Here is an 18,952-nt window from a genome sequence, read left to right as displayed (position 1 = left end):
GTTTTTTTAAAAAAAAATGTTTTTAAGGGTGGAGAGGGAGAGATGGGTGGAACCAGTATAACAAAAAATTATTTTTTGATGGTCGAGGGAGAGAGATGGGCAGCACCAGTATAAAAAAATATTTTTTAAGGGTGGAGGGAAAGAGATGGGTGATATTAGTATTTTCTGGTGCAAGAATATGGTCTAAATGGCGAAGGGTGAGAAAGAGGCGGCATTGGGTAAGTGGAGGGTGAGAGAGAGGCGACATTGGTGGAGGCTGTGAGAGAGGCGACAATGGATTTTAAACCTTTTAAATACCGTGTTTTCTTAACGTTTTTGAAGGATAAGAGTAGAAGGGAAACAAATTTGGTTGTAGAAGAGGAGAAAGCAGAGAAGGATTCAAGGTTATTATATCTATGAATTTTTTCCAGTTTTTTAAATAAAATATTTATAAATTTAATTATTTTTATATATTTATTATTGAATATGGATAATCAATTTTTCATATGCGTTTATTTCGATGGAGAAATTTTGACAACAACAGTTGAATGTATATTGGAATGTCGCTAACAAATAGCAATGAGATTTAATAGAAATGTCTCGATTGATGATATGAAAGAGAGGATCAGTGCAAAAATTGTTAGACATTGTGCGAGGAGGATATCGAGACTATTCTACAAATTTCTAATTTCAACAGATCCAAAAAATTTCACCGAGATGGAATTTGTAGACGATGAGAACATGGAGACAATAGTCGCACTTCATTGCTAGGATCGAAGTCGGCGAACTGATCCAATTAAGTTGTTTGCTTAGTTAGTTGATGTGGAGCCGGATAAAGATTCCACTTCATTAGGTGAAGAAATTTAACTTTTTCAGCCAGACTTAATTTTTTTTTCTTCTTTCAATCCAACCGGTCTTATATATATGCATGCATAAATTATAAAAAATAACATCTAATTTTTTTTACAGCCTTGTGATCGAGTGGTCACATTACTAGTGGTGCCGCCTGTTGTCAGCCCTCCACCAGCCTTATGTCGTCGATGCTCGGCCCGCCGCCCCTGTAGCAACAAGTCCCAACACCACTTTATTTTACTATTACTTTTTACTATTACTTGTATTCATATAATAAATTGTATTGTATTTTTGTTATATTGGTGTTGCACATCTCTTCCCTTCCACCCTCTAATTTTTTTAAGAGCACATCATTTTGTGATGATGTTTCAATTATTGTGTCAGAAATAAAATGGGTGCCGCCCATCTCTCTCCCTTCACCCCTTGGTATAATTTCAAACATACTGTTTTGGTAAATAATGGTATTGACATATCATTTCAATATTTAATTTTTTAAAATTTGTATTATATAGGTAAAAAGCCTAAATAATAGTTATAAAAACATGATTTTTTTTACAAATTAAACATCTTATATAAATATAAATTTAATAATTATAAAAAGTAAATATATTGTTTAAAAAGGAAATATATTATAAATTATGTTATTATATAATGCTCGTATTTTTTAAAAATAAATATGATATTAATGTTTTAATTATAAATTTAAAAATATAATTGTAATTTATATTTTATTATTTAGTATAGATATGAATTTTAATTATTTTTATATTATAAGAATATTTAAACTAATGTCTATAATAGTCATTTTTATTGCCATTACGTCGTTACAACTACGTTTGAATCTAAATACTAATTCTACCATTTGTTTAAATCTTATTGCTATAATACCTAATCTTACCGTCATCGTTTTTTTTAATCTCACCACAAGGAGCTAATATAATTTGATTTTTTTATTCAAATAAAACATATTTAGGGTGGATTTGGATGGGTGGTGCATTTACCTACAGTAAGTGTAAAAACAACAGTGATGGTGAGATTAGATACTGTAGCGATATTGTAGTGTGAGACAAAAAATAAGCTAAATGCATTACACCGCATCACACCGCCCATCCAAACTCACCCTGAATATGTTTCATTTGAATACAAATGATATTATTTTTGTTGGGTAGAAAAAAAGTGAAATGTTAAACAAATTGATATTTAGAAGAAAAGAAAATGTACCATAAGATTTTTATTTAAAAATCCCCTTTTAAATTTCATAAATGAAAGACATAATTGCAAAAACAGTCCTCAATTTTTAGGGGCTTTTGTATATATGCTCCTAACTTTTTTTTCTGATTTCGGCTCTCAACGTAACGGATTTTTCAGACATCAACCCAATTGAAACGGTAACCATCAGTTGACCGTTAGTCAATAGCCGGTTAAAAAAATTGGTCTATGTGGCGTTCCAGTTGACTGATGATGTGGCGGACATTTAAATAATAACGCTGACATGGCAAAAAAATTAAACAAATTTAATAAACATAAAACAAAAAAAACCTTAAATCCCTCGAATCATCTAAATTGTGAAACTCTTAAATCGTGAAATCCCCAAAACCATAACAACTGAAATCTTCGTTGAATCCCTAAAATCTTAAAATCCTTAAATCGTTATCATTTCAAAATATTCTTGAAATCCCTAAAACTTTTACAAACCAAATAGTTGAATCCCTAAAACTTTTAGGAACAAAAAAGCTTCAACAATTGTGAGTAGTTTTTGAAACCCAAAATCGAGAGTTAGGTGCTTTCTTATTTGGTTTGTTGGGAAAATAAATTCTATTTTTGGTTTGGTTTGTTGGTTATTTGTGATTTATTATTGCAATTTCAGTGCCATAATGTAGGGTTTGTTTTGTCGATTTGTATGCGACAGTGGTCCCGATGTTGTTATTTTTGTTACCCAAGCAAAAAGATGTTAAAATTGTAAACACGTGTTACTATTTTGTATTGTATTCAAAGAAGTGGTCCCAATGTAGGTAGTGAGTTTTTTTTTATGTTTTTTGCTTAGAAAATTGTTTGTTTATTCTTTACAGATATCATCAGATGAGGAATATTATATTATTTTGCACGTGGGTGGGCACTTTGTAAAGGACCCATATGTTAGATATGTAGGTGGGAAAGTGATTAGGCTTGAAGAGGACCTAGACACAATATCTTATTTTGAATTATGTAAAATAGTGAAAATTGGGTTAAGGTTTAACATTGTCATGTTAATATATTTTCATGAGTCTGGTACGGTAGGGTTACAAAATAATTTAAGGGTGATTTATGATGACACTTCCACTATAGCTATGTTAGACTTTAGGTCAAGTTTAAAGAGATTGACCTATATGTTGAACATGAGGTTGATAACCCTATAATTGTAGGCGAAATGTTTCTATTGACTGTTGGGGAGGGTGATGTTAAAAGGGTAGAAATTGATGGGGAGGGTGATGATAAATGGGTAGAATCTGATGGTGAAGGTGAACTAGAAAGAGTAGAATCTGTTGGAGAGGATGATGTAAGAGGGGTACAAGCTGGTGGGGAGGGTGTGTCTGTTACTGGTATTGAGGTAGATGAGTATGGTGGTGTGGAAAGTGGTGGGCAGATTAGTTTAGGGTCTACTGTTGGAGAGGATAATGATAGTGAAGTTGCTGCTGATGAATATGCTAGTGATTTTGCAACATCAGATGGAGTGGATAATGTTGTTGATAGATATGTTGGTGATTTTGCAATATCAGATGGAGTGGATAATGTTACTGCTGCAAGTATTAGAGAAGAGGAGGATGGGAATGAGACTGAGGTATGGGACTCTGATGAACATGGAAGCTTGGTTGGGTTCGATGAAGATGAAGAACATAAAGATAGTGAGAGAAGGAGGAACAAGTTTCCCTTATACAGTGATAAGTTAAAATTTAGTTTGGGAATGTTGTTTAATGATGACAAACAGTTTAAGAGCGCAATTCGAAAGTACTCCAAAAAATGTAGAAGACAACTGAAATTTATTAAAAATAAACCGAAAAGGGTTGTTGTAAGGTGCATTGCTTCCCCTAATTGTCCATGGAGAATTAGAACTAGCTACAGTCTTGTTGCGAAATGCTTGTAAATAAAGATGTTTCAGGATGAGCACCATTGTTCGATTAGTTTTAAGAACAAAATGATGACTGTTGCTATGATTGCCCAACATTTTGAAGTAACTATCAAGGATTACCCTAAGATGAAGCTGAGGGAAATTCAAAGAAGATGTGCTTTTGAGATGCATATAAATGTGACCATTAACTGTTGCTATAGATAAAAGAAAATAATGAAAGAGAAAATGATTAGGAATCATAATGTGGAATTTGGCCTATTATGGGACTATGCTCATGAGTTAAGGTCAAATATGCCAGGAAGCACAATAAAGGTGGTTGTTCAAAGGGTGACAACAGACTTTCTTCCTCATTTTAAGATGTATTATGTGTGTTTTGATGCACTAAAGAGAGGCTGGAAAGCGGGGTGTAGGCCACTTATTGGGCTAGATGGTTGCTTCCTAAAAGGCCCATTTAAGAGTGAATTTCTCACAGCTGTAAGAAAGGATGCAAACAACCAGATGTTCCCTATTGCATGGGCTGTGGTTGAAGTGGAGTGCACTGATTCATGAGCCGGGTTTCTCAGTCTCCTATCAACTGATTTGGGCTTGGAAGATGGGTATGGGTACACAATTATTAATGACCAACAAAAGGTTAGTGCATAAGCAAATTTAAGCTTGGTATTGTTTTTTTTATTATGTTACTTGTATTTAACTAAAATTTTCTATCAATCTATCTGTTTCATTATTTTGAATTAGGGCCTTGAGATTGCAATTTCTGACATACTACCAAGGGTGGAGCATAGGAATTGTGCGAGGCACTTGTTTGCAAATTGGTCAAAGAGAAAGTTAGGGAAATCTTATGAGTGTGATTTCTAGCAGATTGTGAATTACACGAATAAGAGGGAGTGGGAGAATCTATGTTCAGCACTGGAGAAGAAAGATAAGGATGCTTATGATAATTTGATGAAAAAGTCTCCAAATATGTAGACTAGGGCATTTTTAGGGACTACTTGTAAATCAGATATAGTTGACAACAATTTGTGTAAAGCATTCAATTCAAGCATTATTGAAGATGGGTTCAAAAGCTTTATTAGAATGCTTGAGCATATTAGGACCAATATGATGATTAGGATAGTACAAAAAAAAAAGAAGTTATATAATATATGGAAGAAAAATTCTGGTCCATTGGTGAAAGCTAAGTTTGATGCCAACAATGACTGTGTAGAGTGACAACTGATATGGAATGGTGAAAATGGATGTGAGTTGAGGAAAGAAATTTATCAATATATAGTAGACCTAAGTCAAAGGATATGTAGTTGTAGAAGTTGGCTGATTAGTGGGATTCCATGTTCCCATGCATGTGCTGCCATGTATCACTTAGGGCTTCAACTAGATGAATATTTGCATGAATGTTATCATATTGATACCTACAAGAAAGCTTACTCTATTCTAATACAGCCCATAAATGGGCTACATGATTGGAAAAAATTGGTATTGAGCCAATGCAACCTCCTATTGAAAGGAAGATGCTTAGGAGGCCCAAAAAGAATAGGTGGATGGCCAAAGATGAACCAAAAAAATTGAAGCTTGGCCACTTAAGTAGGAAAGGCCTACTCATGACATGTAGTCAATGTGGCCAAGATGGCCATAACAAGCGGTCTTGCACAAATTCGAAAGAAGTACAATGTTGTTCTTCAATTATATATATTGAGTAAATTTTTTATTTTATTTTGTCTAACCAATGATTATAGTCCACTTTTTGCAGCAAGATGTACAACCACCCAAACAAAAAAGGGAAATCTCTCATTAAAAGGTTAACTACCCCAGATAAATCTAAGGGAAAGCAAACATTTTATCTGAGTTTCTTCCATTTACTATGATCTAACATTGTATATTGTTTTAACATTAATATAAAATACTCTTGTAGTCTGGTAGAACTACAAGGAGCATGACGACAGCTTCATGCCAAGATTGTAGTGAAAATTTTTTTTCAACACCCAAGTCGTGAAATAACAAGCGAAAGGCTCCTCTAGACCATCTAGAAACACAAGAATTAGTTGCAAGAAACATGAGTGAATCATCGCTATTTTGTTTTGAATGATTTCTGCTGTTTGTCTTGTAATTCACAGTAATAACTTGCTATTGAACTTGTGCAATCTTACATGGAAAAGATGCAGCTTCATTATATATATCTGTTGTGTTTTCTCTAGACTGGGGATGCTATCCTTTTCTTTATGTTGTATGCTAAATCATGCCATACTTCACTTCATGATAGTGCACATAACCTTCTGCAAATAGGTAATACAACACAACTCTCTTATTGCAACAATTTTCTGTCCGTGAAGTTCCTTTGTCAAGCAAATCATTTTATCCAGGGTGCCACAATTTCATTTATCTATTTGTATCTCATATACCAGTTATATGTGTGCCAAAACTAGCTTGGCCTACAACATTTATCTTGTATCTATTTTTTATTTAAAAAAACATCTCGTGGTAGCTCGTGATCCAAAAAGGACGGTGTAAGGTATTTTGCCTACAACATTTTGAGCCTACAACATTCTGGTTTTGGAATACACCAATGTTGAATGTTATTCTGTTTTATTGAAAACCAATATGTTGGTTTTTTTTTTATGGTTCATGTATATCTCACTCACATTCTGGTTTTTGACTGGTATAACGTGAATGGTGTATAGGTTAATCATATGCTTTTGTAAAGTAAATTTATCCAAATTGCAATGGGGAAATCATATGCTTAAATGATAAAATTTGTCCTTTTAGCCTTATGTTTATTGTCATTGTATTATTTACTAAGCTAAATTAAATTAGGCATAAACAACCAATATTGGTCATTACTTCGAAGCATAATGTTAAATTACATAAAAAAACAACCGAAATTGGTCAGTAGTTCCAAACATAAACAAACATATGTTGGATCATTTTACATTCAATCAATATTTGCAACTGCTAGCTGCATATGCCTCTTACCATTACTGCAAAAAAAGTAACCTATGGTGATGTATACAATACATAACATAGAGTAAGAAAATAATATCTTATACATTGACTTCTCTTTTTTGATAACTTTAATTTTTTGCTTCATGGTCAACATTTTCTTCTTTAATGTTACTTCTCCTTCAACACCACAAACTGATATACCTCCTTCAACCTCAATGTCAATAACACTACTGCCTCTATTATGGTTACCATCAAATGCAACCAAATCCATAGCATTTTTTCTAAGTGCTAAATTATCCTTTAAAAGATTTCGTTCACTGTCATGCAATTGACGCAGTAAGTCAGTCGCATTGTCACACATTTCTCATCGTACCACTTGAAGAAATCACAACCATCGTCCTGCAAATAAACCCCAATTCAACCAAATTGAAATAATCCAAATTGAAAACAAAACAAATTATGAGATTTATTAAATCATCAAAATTGAACTCATGCTCAATTTGCAAATAAAAATCTTCACTTACTCGAAAATCTGAACAACCATAAAATCTCCTACTCGAATTTAAATCACTCCATGAAGTGTCTCTTGGAGCTAACTTATTGCAGTGACATTTTACTGTTGGTCCATCGTAGACATACTCCCTCCGCGATGAAGTAACAATATTTGCATATGACGATTTTTTCTTCGAACCCTTCAAACCTTGTGTTACCCAACCTCTAGACTTAATATTCAAACTATGTGAATCCATGATTTTAGACGACAATGAAGAAAAATAAAATTTTTTGAAAAGATTAAGGATTTCACAATTTGGTTTTAAGGGATTAAGGATGTAGAAAAATCCTTCACTCAATGATTCAAAAAGGAAATTTTTGAAGATTTTAGGGATTCAATGAAGATTTCGGATGTTATGGATTTGGGGATTTCACGATTTGGAGGTTTTACGATTTAGGGAATTTGACGAATTTGGGATTTTAGTATTTGGGGAAAGTTTTGAATTTGATGGTTTGAGATGATTTGAGGGTTTAGGGTTTTTTGTTTTATGTTTATTAAATTTATTTAATTTTTTTGCCACGTCAACGTTATTATTTAAATGTCTATCACGTCATCAGTCAACTGGAACACCACATAACCAATATTTTTGACCGGCTATTGACTAACGGTTTGCTGATGGTTACCGTTTCAACTAGGTTGATTTGAAAAATCTGTTACATTGAGGGCCAAAATCAGAAAAAAAGGTTAGGGGCATATATCCAAAAGCCCCCAAAGGTTGTGGGCTTTTTATACAATTATGCCTAAATGAAATTAAAAGATTGAAAAGCCAAATGATAAACGGCTACCTCCGCAAAGAAGTTGATGCGTCATTGTAAGAAAAGAATCGAACACCACGCGCCTCCTTCCTTGCCTCTCAAAACACGCACAGATACTCTTTAATTACCATATTTATCTCAAAAGAATCAGAATAAAAAATCCTTATTTTTTAATTAAAAATTCAAAATAGTTTCAAAAATTTTCTTTCCATTTCTCCTTTTTGGTGGCTGCTTTTTTCCCCTTATTTTCTCTCCATAAGAACTCTTTTTCTCTTCATTCTCCCAATATCTTCATTTGAAGCAACTATGTCTTTTAGAGGAGTATGTCTCTCTTTCTTTTCGTTGTTTTACATCTGATTCAGTTTGGGTTCTTTTGTTTTCTTTGGTTTAGCTTAAATTAAGTTGAAATTTTGTTTTTCCACCCTGAAATTTAAACGACGTTGAGGTTTTTATTATATGGGTATCTTCTATTTTGTTCATATTTTATTTTTACTTTTTCTAAGATTAATCTTCCATTGGCTAGTTAGATCTTAGCTTTTAGTTTTAGTTCTTGCATTTTTGGGTTCATGGAATAATGGATTATTAGCTTAGATTTGTTGTACAGTTCCATTAATTAAGATCTGGTTCAGTTTGGGTTCTTTTCAGTTTCTTTGTTTTAGCTAAAAATGAGTTGATTTTTGTTTTTCCTTGTTGAAACTTAAACAAAGTTGAGATTTTTATTCTATGGGCAGCTTCTATTTTTGTTATAGTTTAGTGGGTTTTTTTTCCTATGTATTTGTAAGATTGAGTCTTCCATTGGCTAGTTAGATCTTAGCTTTTAGATTCTGTTCTTGGATTTGTTTTTCATGTTTAAGTTCATGAATAGTGGAGTATTAGATCAGATTTGTTTTACACTTTCATTTTTATTGTGCATTTTCTTCTTCAATTACAATACTAGCTCTCTATCTTGTTGTGAATACATGGGCATTATGATTTGAACCTAGATTAGGATGTTGAATTATGTTAGATTCTAGTGTCAGATACGGGTATGTATTTGATGCCAAAGCTAAGGTTTTTGGATTTATTGAACGAAGTTTTCTTTTTTTGCTTAAAAATGGAATGATTTTTCTTTAATATAAGAAGTCAATACTAATCAATTTTGGTTGGAGTAACCATTAAACATTGAGCATTTGTTTCTGGTTTTTCAGGGAAATGCATCGTCGGGCATGGGAGTGGCTGAACACAGCAAAAGCACGTACCTGGAACTGCAGAGGAAGAAGGTGTTCCGATATGTTATCTTCAAGATTGATGAGAAGAAAAAGGAGGTCATAGTTGAAAAGACTGGAGGTCCGACAGAGAGCTATGATGATTTCGCAGCCTCATTGCCGGAGAGTGATTGCCGCTATGCAGTTTATGACTTCGATTTTGTGACTTCCGAGAATTGTCAGAAGAGCAAGATCTTTTTTATTGCATGGTCAGTTTCCTGTTTCAATTGCAAAGTAATCCCATTCCATTAATTTGGGCTGCATTTGAAGTACAGAACTTTGTAATATTAAGTCATGGAATTAGTTTTAGTTTCTTGTCATCGACTCGTTGGAGCTTTTCTGCTCATCGCCTTGGTTTCACCTTGTTCTTCTGCAGGTCTCCTTCTGGTTCGAGGATCCGTTCCAAGATGCTCTATGCAACATCAAAGGACAGGTTCCGAAGGGAATTGGAGGGCATCCATTACGAAATCCAGGCAACCGACCCGACTGAAATGGATCTCGAGGTGATTAGGGAGCGTGCACATTAAGCGTCCACTCCCGGAATTCACATGCTTAGGAAAACTTCCTAGAGGTACCTTTAGGGTTGTTTTATGGTTCAATTAAATTGCAGAATTAAGTCGAGTTACCCGTCTCTGACATTGTATGTCGTTATCATTATTAAATAACGCCTGAGAAGGCTGATTAGGAGGAGGATCAGGGTTGGAACATGGGAGGAATGTTGGGACTTTGGACTTCTCATTGCCATGATGCTTCTCAGGTGAAAACGAGTGTGATTATTATGGATATTGACTCTTATTCGTGGAATGGTATTTCAATCTCTTGTGCTTTTCATCTGAAACTTTTCTAATTAATTGAAATATAAAAGTTTCTAAGGGTGATAATGGTTTGGTTTGTGATTAATATATGGGTCTTTTGATTTTAAAATATAGGGTAAGGTAGGAGAAATAGTCACTGAACTTTTATTTTTATTTTGGTCACAAAATCAGTTTGAATATTAATAGAAGTTTGATGTGGGCTTTTTCATTGGTCTAATATCAGTTTTAGTCTTCTAATGTTTATACATTTTATCAATTTGATCTTAAATATAAAATATTTAATAAATTTAATTTTAACATTTACAAAATAACAAGCATTTTGTTTTTTAGTCTTTGAACTAATGTCGTTTGTCAAAGTATTCAAAATGAATGGATACAAAAGAAAAGTTAACTTTATTGACGTGATAGTTCATGTGCACACTATATTATTTATTATTTAATTTTTAAAAATAAAAAATATATACAAACTTATATTTTAAAATAAAATTTATGTAATATTATAAAGGTCTTGTTTTTACAAATAAAAACCATTGTCTTTTCTAAAATAAACAAAGTTCTCTTTTCTTCTATCTCTAGTAGTTATCATTACTAGCGTTGGTACTGGTGATTTCTTCCAATCATGTTGTCAATGATATTTTAAATCTAAAATTTTGAAATACAATGTCGACATCTATGTCTTCTTCCAACAAAGATTGAGATGAGTTTTTCAAATCCAAAATCTAGAAATATCAATCGACAATGCTTTGAACCAACATGTTATTGGTCCTTTTATCTTTTTTTCCACTATCGCTTGATGGGTTATTGTAAAAGGGCTCAATCGACAAAAAATTACATGAGTTTTGTTAGAATGATTATGGGTTTCTTTTTATTTGGGTTGAAGCAAGTGGTTTGGCATTTTTGAAGAGTTTTCTTTTTATTTTTAGTATTTTTTATTTAGGGCTGTGAGTTTCTAAATTGATGAGCAAAACTAAAATAGAGGTGTTGAGATTGAAATACACCAAGAGGGAGGTGAATTGGTGTATTAAAATGTTTTCGGGAAAGGGAAAAAATAAAACGACTCAAGTATTTATAGTGGTTCGACCTTAATTGTCTACATCCATTACCTTAGCTTTCCTCAACTAAGGATTTTTCAAATCCACTAGATTTGAACCTTTAAGGACAAGGTTTAATCTTACAAGTCCTTATATTTTCAAAGGTAAGATAGAACCATTTAACACTTCACAAATGAGAGAAAAATAACGATGAATTAGATGATACCTTTAAAAGGTGGATAATCAACAATTAAGCACTCTCACACAAAGTTACAACACTTGAAAGAATGATGGAAAACTTAACCCACAAGTGTGTACAAGAAATATTTAGTAAAAAAATTGAGAAAGATTGAAAATTGAGTTCTTGGAAGTTTGACACTTGTTTCTTGTCTTTGTTGACTTCAATGAGGAGCCTTGACCTTGTATTTAAGTCCTCTAACAACATTATGGACGTTTGTAGCCGTTAGAAACAAAATGGAGTCATTGCAGCAATAAAAATCAGCATTAAATGGAGTCATTGCAGCAATAAAAATCAGCATTAAATGTAGTCTGCAGCTTCGTTGTATCGGTAGAAGGAAATTTGTATCGGTAGAAGTCTTTCCAAAATATGATTGTTGGGCTCGTTCTATCGGTATAAGTTATCTTGTACTGGTAGAACTTTGAGGGTTTCATTTGGTATCGATAGAACCCATCAAAGTATCGGTAGAAGTGCAGAGGAAATTGAACTTTGGCTACTGACTTGACTTGTTTCAGTAGAAGTCCTCAAGGTATTAGTAGAAATGCAGGAGATGCTGAACTTTGCCTATTGAGTTGACTTGTTTCGATAGAAGCCTTCAAGGTATCAGTAGCACTTGATTGTATCGGTGGATCGGACCAGGGTATCGATAGAAGTCCCAAGCCAAAACTACCTTGCTTACTGGAGTGTGTTTTATCGATAGAAATCCGAGTTGTTTCAGTCGAACTCCCATTTCTATCTGTAGAATTCTGTAGCCTTTTCAAGGTCTTTTCATCTTGAGTTCTACCGATACTTATCCACCTATGTATCGGTAGAAGTCCTTCAGACTTCAAAAACTTGTTAAAAAAAATTAATCAAGGCCTTTTAACAATTTATTTGTCCAACACTTTGGAAATAATTTTAAGGGCTTATAAACAATTTTTGCAGATTTAAGTAGAGAATTTTTAATATACTTTTTGTTATATCAAAAAAACTAAAGCTAACAATCTCCCCTTTTGATATAACAAAAACATTTTGAAAAAATTTGATAACTCCCTTATCTTAAACATTATTTTCAAAATAAGCTCTTTTTTGAAAAAATATTTTAGACGTCATTTCATTTAAATTTCCAACTTAAAGAATTTGGCTTTAAGATTAAGTTGAAAATTATATTTTGCAAAATTTACATTTTCTCCCCTTTTGTAATATAAAAAGAATGCATGCTTGAAAATCTAGGGAATAAGTGCACAATACTTAAACATTTTGAGACATAAGAATAAAAATAGAAACAAAAGAAAATTGAAAAAATACTTGAATAAAGGTACAAAACAAACAGATAACATATGTAAAACCATATAATACCATGTTTAAACAAATATCTACAAGAAAATCAAGAAAACATGCTTGAATGTAATCAAAAGGTGAAAAGTACATTTACTAACATTCTCAAATTTTTATCTATGATTTAAAATACTAACTAACTTAATTGTATCACATAGTAACAACATTTCAACAATAAAAATAAAAATAAAAAATAAAAGAAATAATGAATTTACAAGTTTACAAGTATAGTCGAGTAATGTACACAAAGCATGCATAGAACAAAACAAGTGTCCAAGAATGTCAAAAAGATTATACAATAAGCTTTTGAAGGCATGTTCATTAGTCCTAACTCTCCCCTAATTATCCAAAATCTCTCCTTATCTAAAGGCTTTGTAAAAATATCGACTAGTTGATGCAACGTATCTACAAACTCTAGTACTATGTCACCTCTTTGCACATGATCTCTAATGAAATGGTGTCTTATTTCTATGTGCTTTGTTCTAAAGTGTTGGATGAGATTTTTGGTAAAGTAACTAGCACTAGTGTTATCACACCTTATAGGAATGTGATCCATATCAATTCCATAGTCAACTAATTGTTGCTTAATCCAAAGAATTTGAGCACAACAACTGCCTACGACAATATATTCCGCTTCGGTTGTGGACAAAGCTACACTATTTTGTTTCTTAGAGAACCAAGAAATAAACATGATTCCTAAGAATTGACATGTTTTTGAAGTGCTTTTTCTATCTAACTTGCATCCTTCAAAATCTACATCGGAGTAAGCATGCAAACTAAATGATGAATCTTTGGGATACCAAATTCCTAGGTTTGGAGTGTCTTTAAGGTACTTAAAAATTCTCTTAATGACTTGTAAATGTGACTCATTAGGAGATGATTGAAATCGAGAGCATAAATAAACACTAAACATTATATCTGGTCTACTTGCGGTAAGATAAAACAATGATCCTATCATAGACCTATAAAGTTTAGTGTCAACACATTTACCTCATTTATCTTTATCAAGCTTTGCTAAAGTGCTCATTGGTGTTGATTGAGGTTTCAAGTCCTCAATTTTAAATTTCTTGAGCATTTCCTTGATGTATTTGGCTTGATTGATGAAGATGCCATAATGATTTTGCTTGATTTGGAGCCCCAAAAAGAAGTTGAGCTCACTGATAGTCACAAAATTAACTATAAATACGACAAATGCAAACGCACCTATAGAATAATAGCATAGCTACGGTGAGTAAAAATATCGTATCCACAAGGACTAAAAGTATTAGTAATTACCATTTTCTTATTATTCAGTCGACAATTTGGAGTGATAGGTTTTAAAGCTAAAATTACTAAACTAATTTAACTAAGAACGCAACAGAGAATGAAGCAAGTAAATAATCAAATATTAACCAATGAGAGAGACAATACCCAGGAAAGAATCCACTTAGACTCATTTTATTATTATTAATCTGACTTAAACGATTTATTCACTTGGTGTCTTCATCTGTAAAAATCCCTAAATTATGCTAGTATCTTTTTTTAGAGTAAAAACAACTGACTCTAGGTTGATTAATTGAAATCTCTTTCTAATTAAAACTCATATTGTCCCATTAACTCGATTTATGGATTTTCCTATTAGATTTGACTCTAATCCAGCAGATTTATGTCATCCTATTTCTAGGATTGCATGCAACTCCACTCAATTATGTTAAATCTACTCTTAAACAAGGACTTTTGCTTCACTGAATTAAACACATTAAACATGAATTAATATCCTAGAAATATTAAAATAAGAAATAAACACACATAATTGAGAACAAGAATAAAATATTTATCATGTAAAATAGAAATTAAATAATAGAATTTGTCATAGGTTTCATCATCCCTAAGTATCTAGGGAATTAGGTCATAATCCTGAATAAAAAATCTCAAAGTCAAAAAAACCATAAGAAACAAAGAAACCAATAAAAATTTCAAAAGAAATTAAAAGGAGATCTTCAATCTTGATGGAGATCCGCTTTCGAGTTGGCTTCGATGGTGTTCTTCAAGTGTTTTCTTTGATCTTCTTTAATGGGTCCTACGTCTCTTCTTCTAATTGGTATTTATAGACTTTAGAATACTCATAAAGCCTAAAAATTGTGTATTTCCACGTATTTGGGAAGCAGGGTGTGAAATTGACACGTGCTGGCACATGGGCATGTGTCCAACCCGTATGGGTCACATGGGCGTGTGCCCAGCCCGCGTGGCTCTTAAAATCTACTTTTTTTTCTTTCCGTTTTTCGCTTATTTTGCTGCCAAATGCTCACCTAAGTATAAAAACATGAATTAAAAAGACTAGGAGTATCAAATTCACCAATTTGCATAAATAATCATCCAACAACGCATTAAGAATGTGATTAAAATATGTTAGTTTTATCATTTACCAAATATCCCCACACTTAAGCGTTTGCTTGTCCTCAAACAAAATCCTCAACTCACATTTAAGTTAATATTTCTCAACTTGTAATTCTCATCAATATTGTCTCAAAATAATTCACAAATAATCATGCATTGGCAAGTCAACTAAAAGGGCATTAAAGTCTCAAACAATCCAAGCTAACATTTTTAAACACGAAAACATAGGTGTCTTCCCTTATTTAAGTAGTTACCTTTAATTCAAAATTAATGGTCTGTTTGATTGAAGGAATTTATTTTCTGGAAAATCATTTCCAACTTTTCCAGCGTTTGATTGGCGGAAAACATTTTCCATTTGGAAAATGAACTCCAAAACAAGGGAAAATGGGTTACATTTTAGGGAAAATGTCTTACCCTTTCAATTTCCGTAAGACATTTTCCGTGCTCTCCTCTCTATCGCCTCCTTCATTCCTTCCTTCATTTCCAGTAGAAAATTGCTTCAGTTTATCGATTTTTCAGTAACTTGTTTTTTTAATTATTCAATACTTGTTTCTTTAACACAATTACAAATAATTTATTTGATATTAATTTTTTTCAATTTATAACGATTAATATTGTAGCTTAATAATTGAGTATTATTATAAATAAATCATTGCAATATATGTAAAAATAATTTAAAATATAAAATTTATTAATATATATCAATATATGTAAAAACAATTTTTTCAAAATATTTCAGAAATCATAAATGACCAAAAATATTTTACATAGATTCAATCAAACATCAGAAAATATTTTCCAGTAAATCATTTTACAGAAAAGTAAAACATTTTACAGAAAAGTAAAACATTTTCCCGAAATCATTTTACGAAAAATATTTTACTGGCAATCAAACAGACCCTAACAAGATTTGACATCCTCATTAAAGATTCACTCAAGTACTTAAAGTGTTTAAGGTTCAACAATATGCATGCGAAAGTCGAACAATAAATGTCATTACCATAGGCTTGCTTGAAAATCAAATCTCCACCACCATAAAATGATATGACACACTAATCAAAAGGTCTTTAAGAGGTTGTAATGGGGCTTAGGTTAAGGGTACGGATAAAGGCTAGAAAAGTTGGTTATAATCGAGATTGAGTTGATAAATTACTAAACTAGAAAAAATAAACAAATGCTGAATTAAAAATAAGTGTACCAATCAAGAACTATTCAAGAATAAAAACGAGCTTCTTTTCAAAATATGAATTCAACTATTTAAGCTCAATCAACATGGAACTAAATAATAATCGATAAATAAATATTTTTTTCGATTTTTTTCGATTTTTTTCTTTCTAAAACAATAAGAAATAATTCAGCAAATAAAACAAAATAGCATAGTTAGGCAACTAACCAAATCAAATCTCGATAAAAAATGAATCAATAAAACGGGGAAAAAGTGGAAGAAGAAAATGAGTTTTGGGTTAACATTAATGGGTTAATCAAGAAATGGTGTGTTAGACTCAACGGGGTCCACTAAGGGTCAATTAAAAAGGTAGGCTTTTTATAGGATAAGTGGGTTAAAACCTAATTGCTTTTATCATCTTAGTATATCAAATCAAAGGTGTGGTCTCGACATGCATAATAGAAGCAAGTTCTAAAATAAAAAATCAAGTTGACATACTCATAACCAATAATAGAATAAACACGAAAAATATATGCTCTAAAAGTTCAAAATCTCACCAAAAATTATGATTTTGATGTCAAACTTGCAAATCTCAAACTTCAAGATAAAACTTCAATTTAGAGAAACAACTTAAAATTTTTTTTAATTCTAAAAAATAACTTATCGTGCTTGATTCTCTCATGTCTTAAAGTTCAAATCAACCAATTCACAAATATCTACAAATTAATCCAAAACACATAAACAAAAATCCCAAATCGACAAAAATTTATTCTAATGTAAGCATGAGAAAAGTTCTTAAATACAAGACATAATTCAATGACTTTCTAATGATTATATAAATAACTTCTCCACACTTAAGATGTACATCGTCCTCAAAGTACAAACAGATATAATCACAGTATAAGCAGAATACCATAAGAGAGGGAGAAAATTGAAACTGCCCTGAATATTGGAAGAAATCACCAGAATGGTGAAAAGTAGAATTGCAAACAAATCTAAATTTAGTGCATGATTTTGAGCAAACTAATAAGAATATAAACACAAATAGTGAAGAAGATTAAAAGGTTACAACTCAATTAAAAGCAACCATAAAAATAAAAATATAGTTCAAAAGATAAAAAAAAGTCTAAGAAAATAGAAATAAAACAACTAAAAACAAAAATAAAGATAAAGATAAAAATAAAACAAATAAAATCAATTATCCTCATCGTTAGAGGCATTAGTACCGCGAGTCGCCGGTGCAGGAGAGCATATATGGAGCTGCTGACAGATCTGCACTCATAAACTCTATAGGGTAAAGTCCCAATGTAGCTCCGAACTCTGGGACACTCATATGTCGCGCCATACCACCGAGTCTGAAGGTAATGGTTCCAGCTCGTCATTGGTCGTCATCACCTGCTGTAGGATAAATGCCAAACAAAACTCTAAAGTCAGCTCCAAGTATGTGGGCTCGATAATAGAAAAAAACCAGTCTCAAGGAGGTGTAGCAATGATGGTGCTGACATGATTAGCTAACTATACATGCTCTAAAGTGGCCCAATCAATACAATGACCTAATCCGAATGGCCTCAGTTGAATATGCTGATATAAATCCTCTTCTTTCAATTGCAAAGTAATCCCATTCCATTAATTTGAGCTGCATTTGAAGTACAAAACTTTGTAATATTAAGTCAAGTATTTTTCTTTACTTTCTCTTTAAGGTTCATAAACTCAAGTTCTTGAGTGTGAAAATCATGGAATTAGTTTTAGTTTCCAGTCATCGACTCGTTGGAGATTTTTTGCTCATCGCTTTGGTTTCACTTTGTTCTTCTGCAGGTCTCCTTCTGCTTCGAGGATCCGTTTCAAGATGCTCTGTGCAACATCAAATGACAGGTTTCGAAGGGAATTGAAGGCCATCCATTATGAAATCCAGGCAATCGACCCTACTGAAATGGATCTCGAGGTGATTAGGGAGCGTGCACATTAAGCGTTCACTCACGGAATTCACATGCTTAGGAGAACTTCCTAGAGGTACCTTTAGGGTTGTTTTATGGTTCAATTAAATTGCAGAATTAAGTCGAGTTACCTGTCTCTGACATAGTATGTCGTTATCATTATTAAATAACGCCTGAGAAGGCTGATTAGGAAGAGGATCAAGGTTGGAACATGGGAGGAATGTTGGGACTTTGGACTTCTCATTGCCATGATGCTTCTCAGGTGAAAACGAGTGCGATTATTATGGATATTGAATCTTATTCGTGGAATGGTATTTCAATCTCTTGTGCTTTTCATCTGAAACTTTTCTAAATAATTGAAATATAAAAGTTTCTAAGGGTGGTAATGGTTTGGTTTGTGATTAATTAATGGGTCTTTTGATTTTAAAATATATGGGTCCCCTCCTATTGCGCTCTGTCTGATGACGAACAACGACGGCGATAAAATAGGCGAGATCAAATGTGCGTCCCGTGGCCAGTCTCCACAAAAAAATGCATCGGTTGTACCGATGACTCCAGTGCTCTCCCTTCTACCGATCATTGTATGAGCCAAGATGGTATGAATGTAGCGTAAGGCCAGAGGAAGAGAAGTTTCCTTCGACCGACTCGGGTCA

At 32.6% G+C, this 18,952-nt stretch overlaps 1 protein-coding gene across 3 annotated transcripts; it reads left to right on the top strand.

Annotated features, from left to right (window-relative positions):
• The first annotated feature begins 8,260 nt into the window (after positions 1 to 8,260).
• On the top strand, positions 8,261 to 18,676 carry LOC105798814 (actin-depolymerizing factor). Of its 3 annotated transcripts, none has more exons than XM_052621094.1 (4): positions 8,261 to 8,500; positions 9,367 to 9,632; positions 9,800 to 9,994; positions 18,481 to 18,676. In XM_052621094.1, exons 1-3 carry the CDS (start codon positions 8,486 to 8,488, stop codon positions 9,948 to 9,950), a joined length of 432 nt encoding a protein of 143 aa, XP_052477054.1. In that variant the 5' UTR covers positions 8,261 to 8,485; the 3' UTR covers positions 9,951 to 9,994; positions 18,481 to 18,676. The 3 variants fall into 3 exon arrangements, with proteins under 3 accessions (XP_052477054.1, XP_012484466.1, XP_012484467.1); XM_012629013.2 differs by lacking the exon at positions 18,481 to 18,676 and adding an exon at positions 10,100 to 10,323 and having other exon boundaries at positions 8,264 to 8,500; XM_012629012.2 differs by lacking the exon at positions 18,481 to 18,676 and having other exon boundaries at positions 8,263 to 8,500; positions 9,800 to 10,323.
• The last annotated feature ends 276 nt before the right edge of the window (positions 18,677 to 18,952 follow it).

This window comes from Gossypium raimondii, chromosome 9, assembly GCF_025698545.1.
Source record: "Gossypium raimondii isolate GPD5lz chromosome 9, ASM2569854v1, whole genome shotgun sequence".
Classification (NCBI taxonomy): domain Eukaryota; kingdom Viridiplantae; phylum Streptophyta; class Magnoliopsida; order Malvales; family Malvaceae; genus Gossypium; species Gossypium raimondii.
The sequence above is the reverse complement of the archived record's forward strand: the minus strand, read 5'-3'. Positions and strand labels throughout refer to the sequence as shown.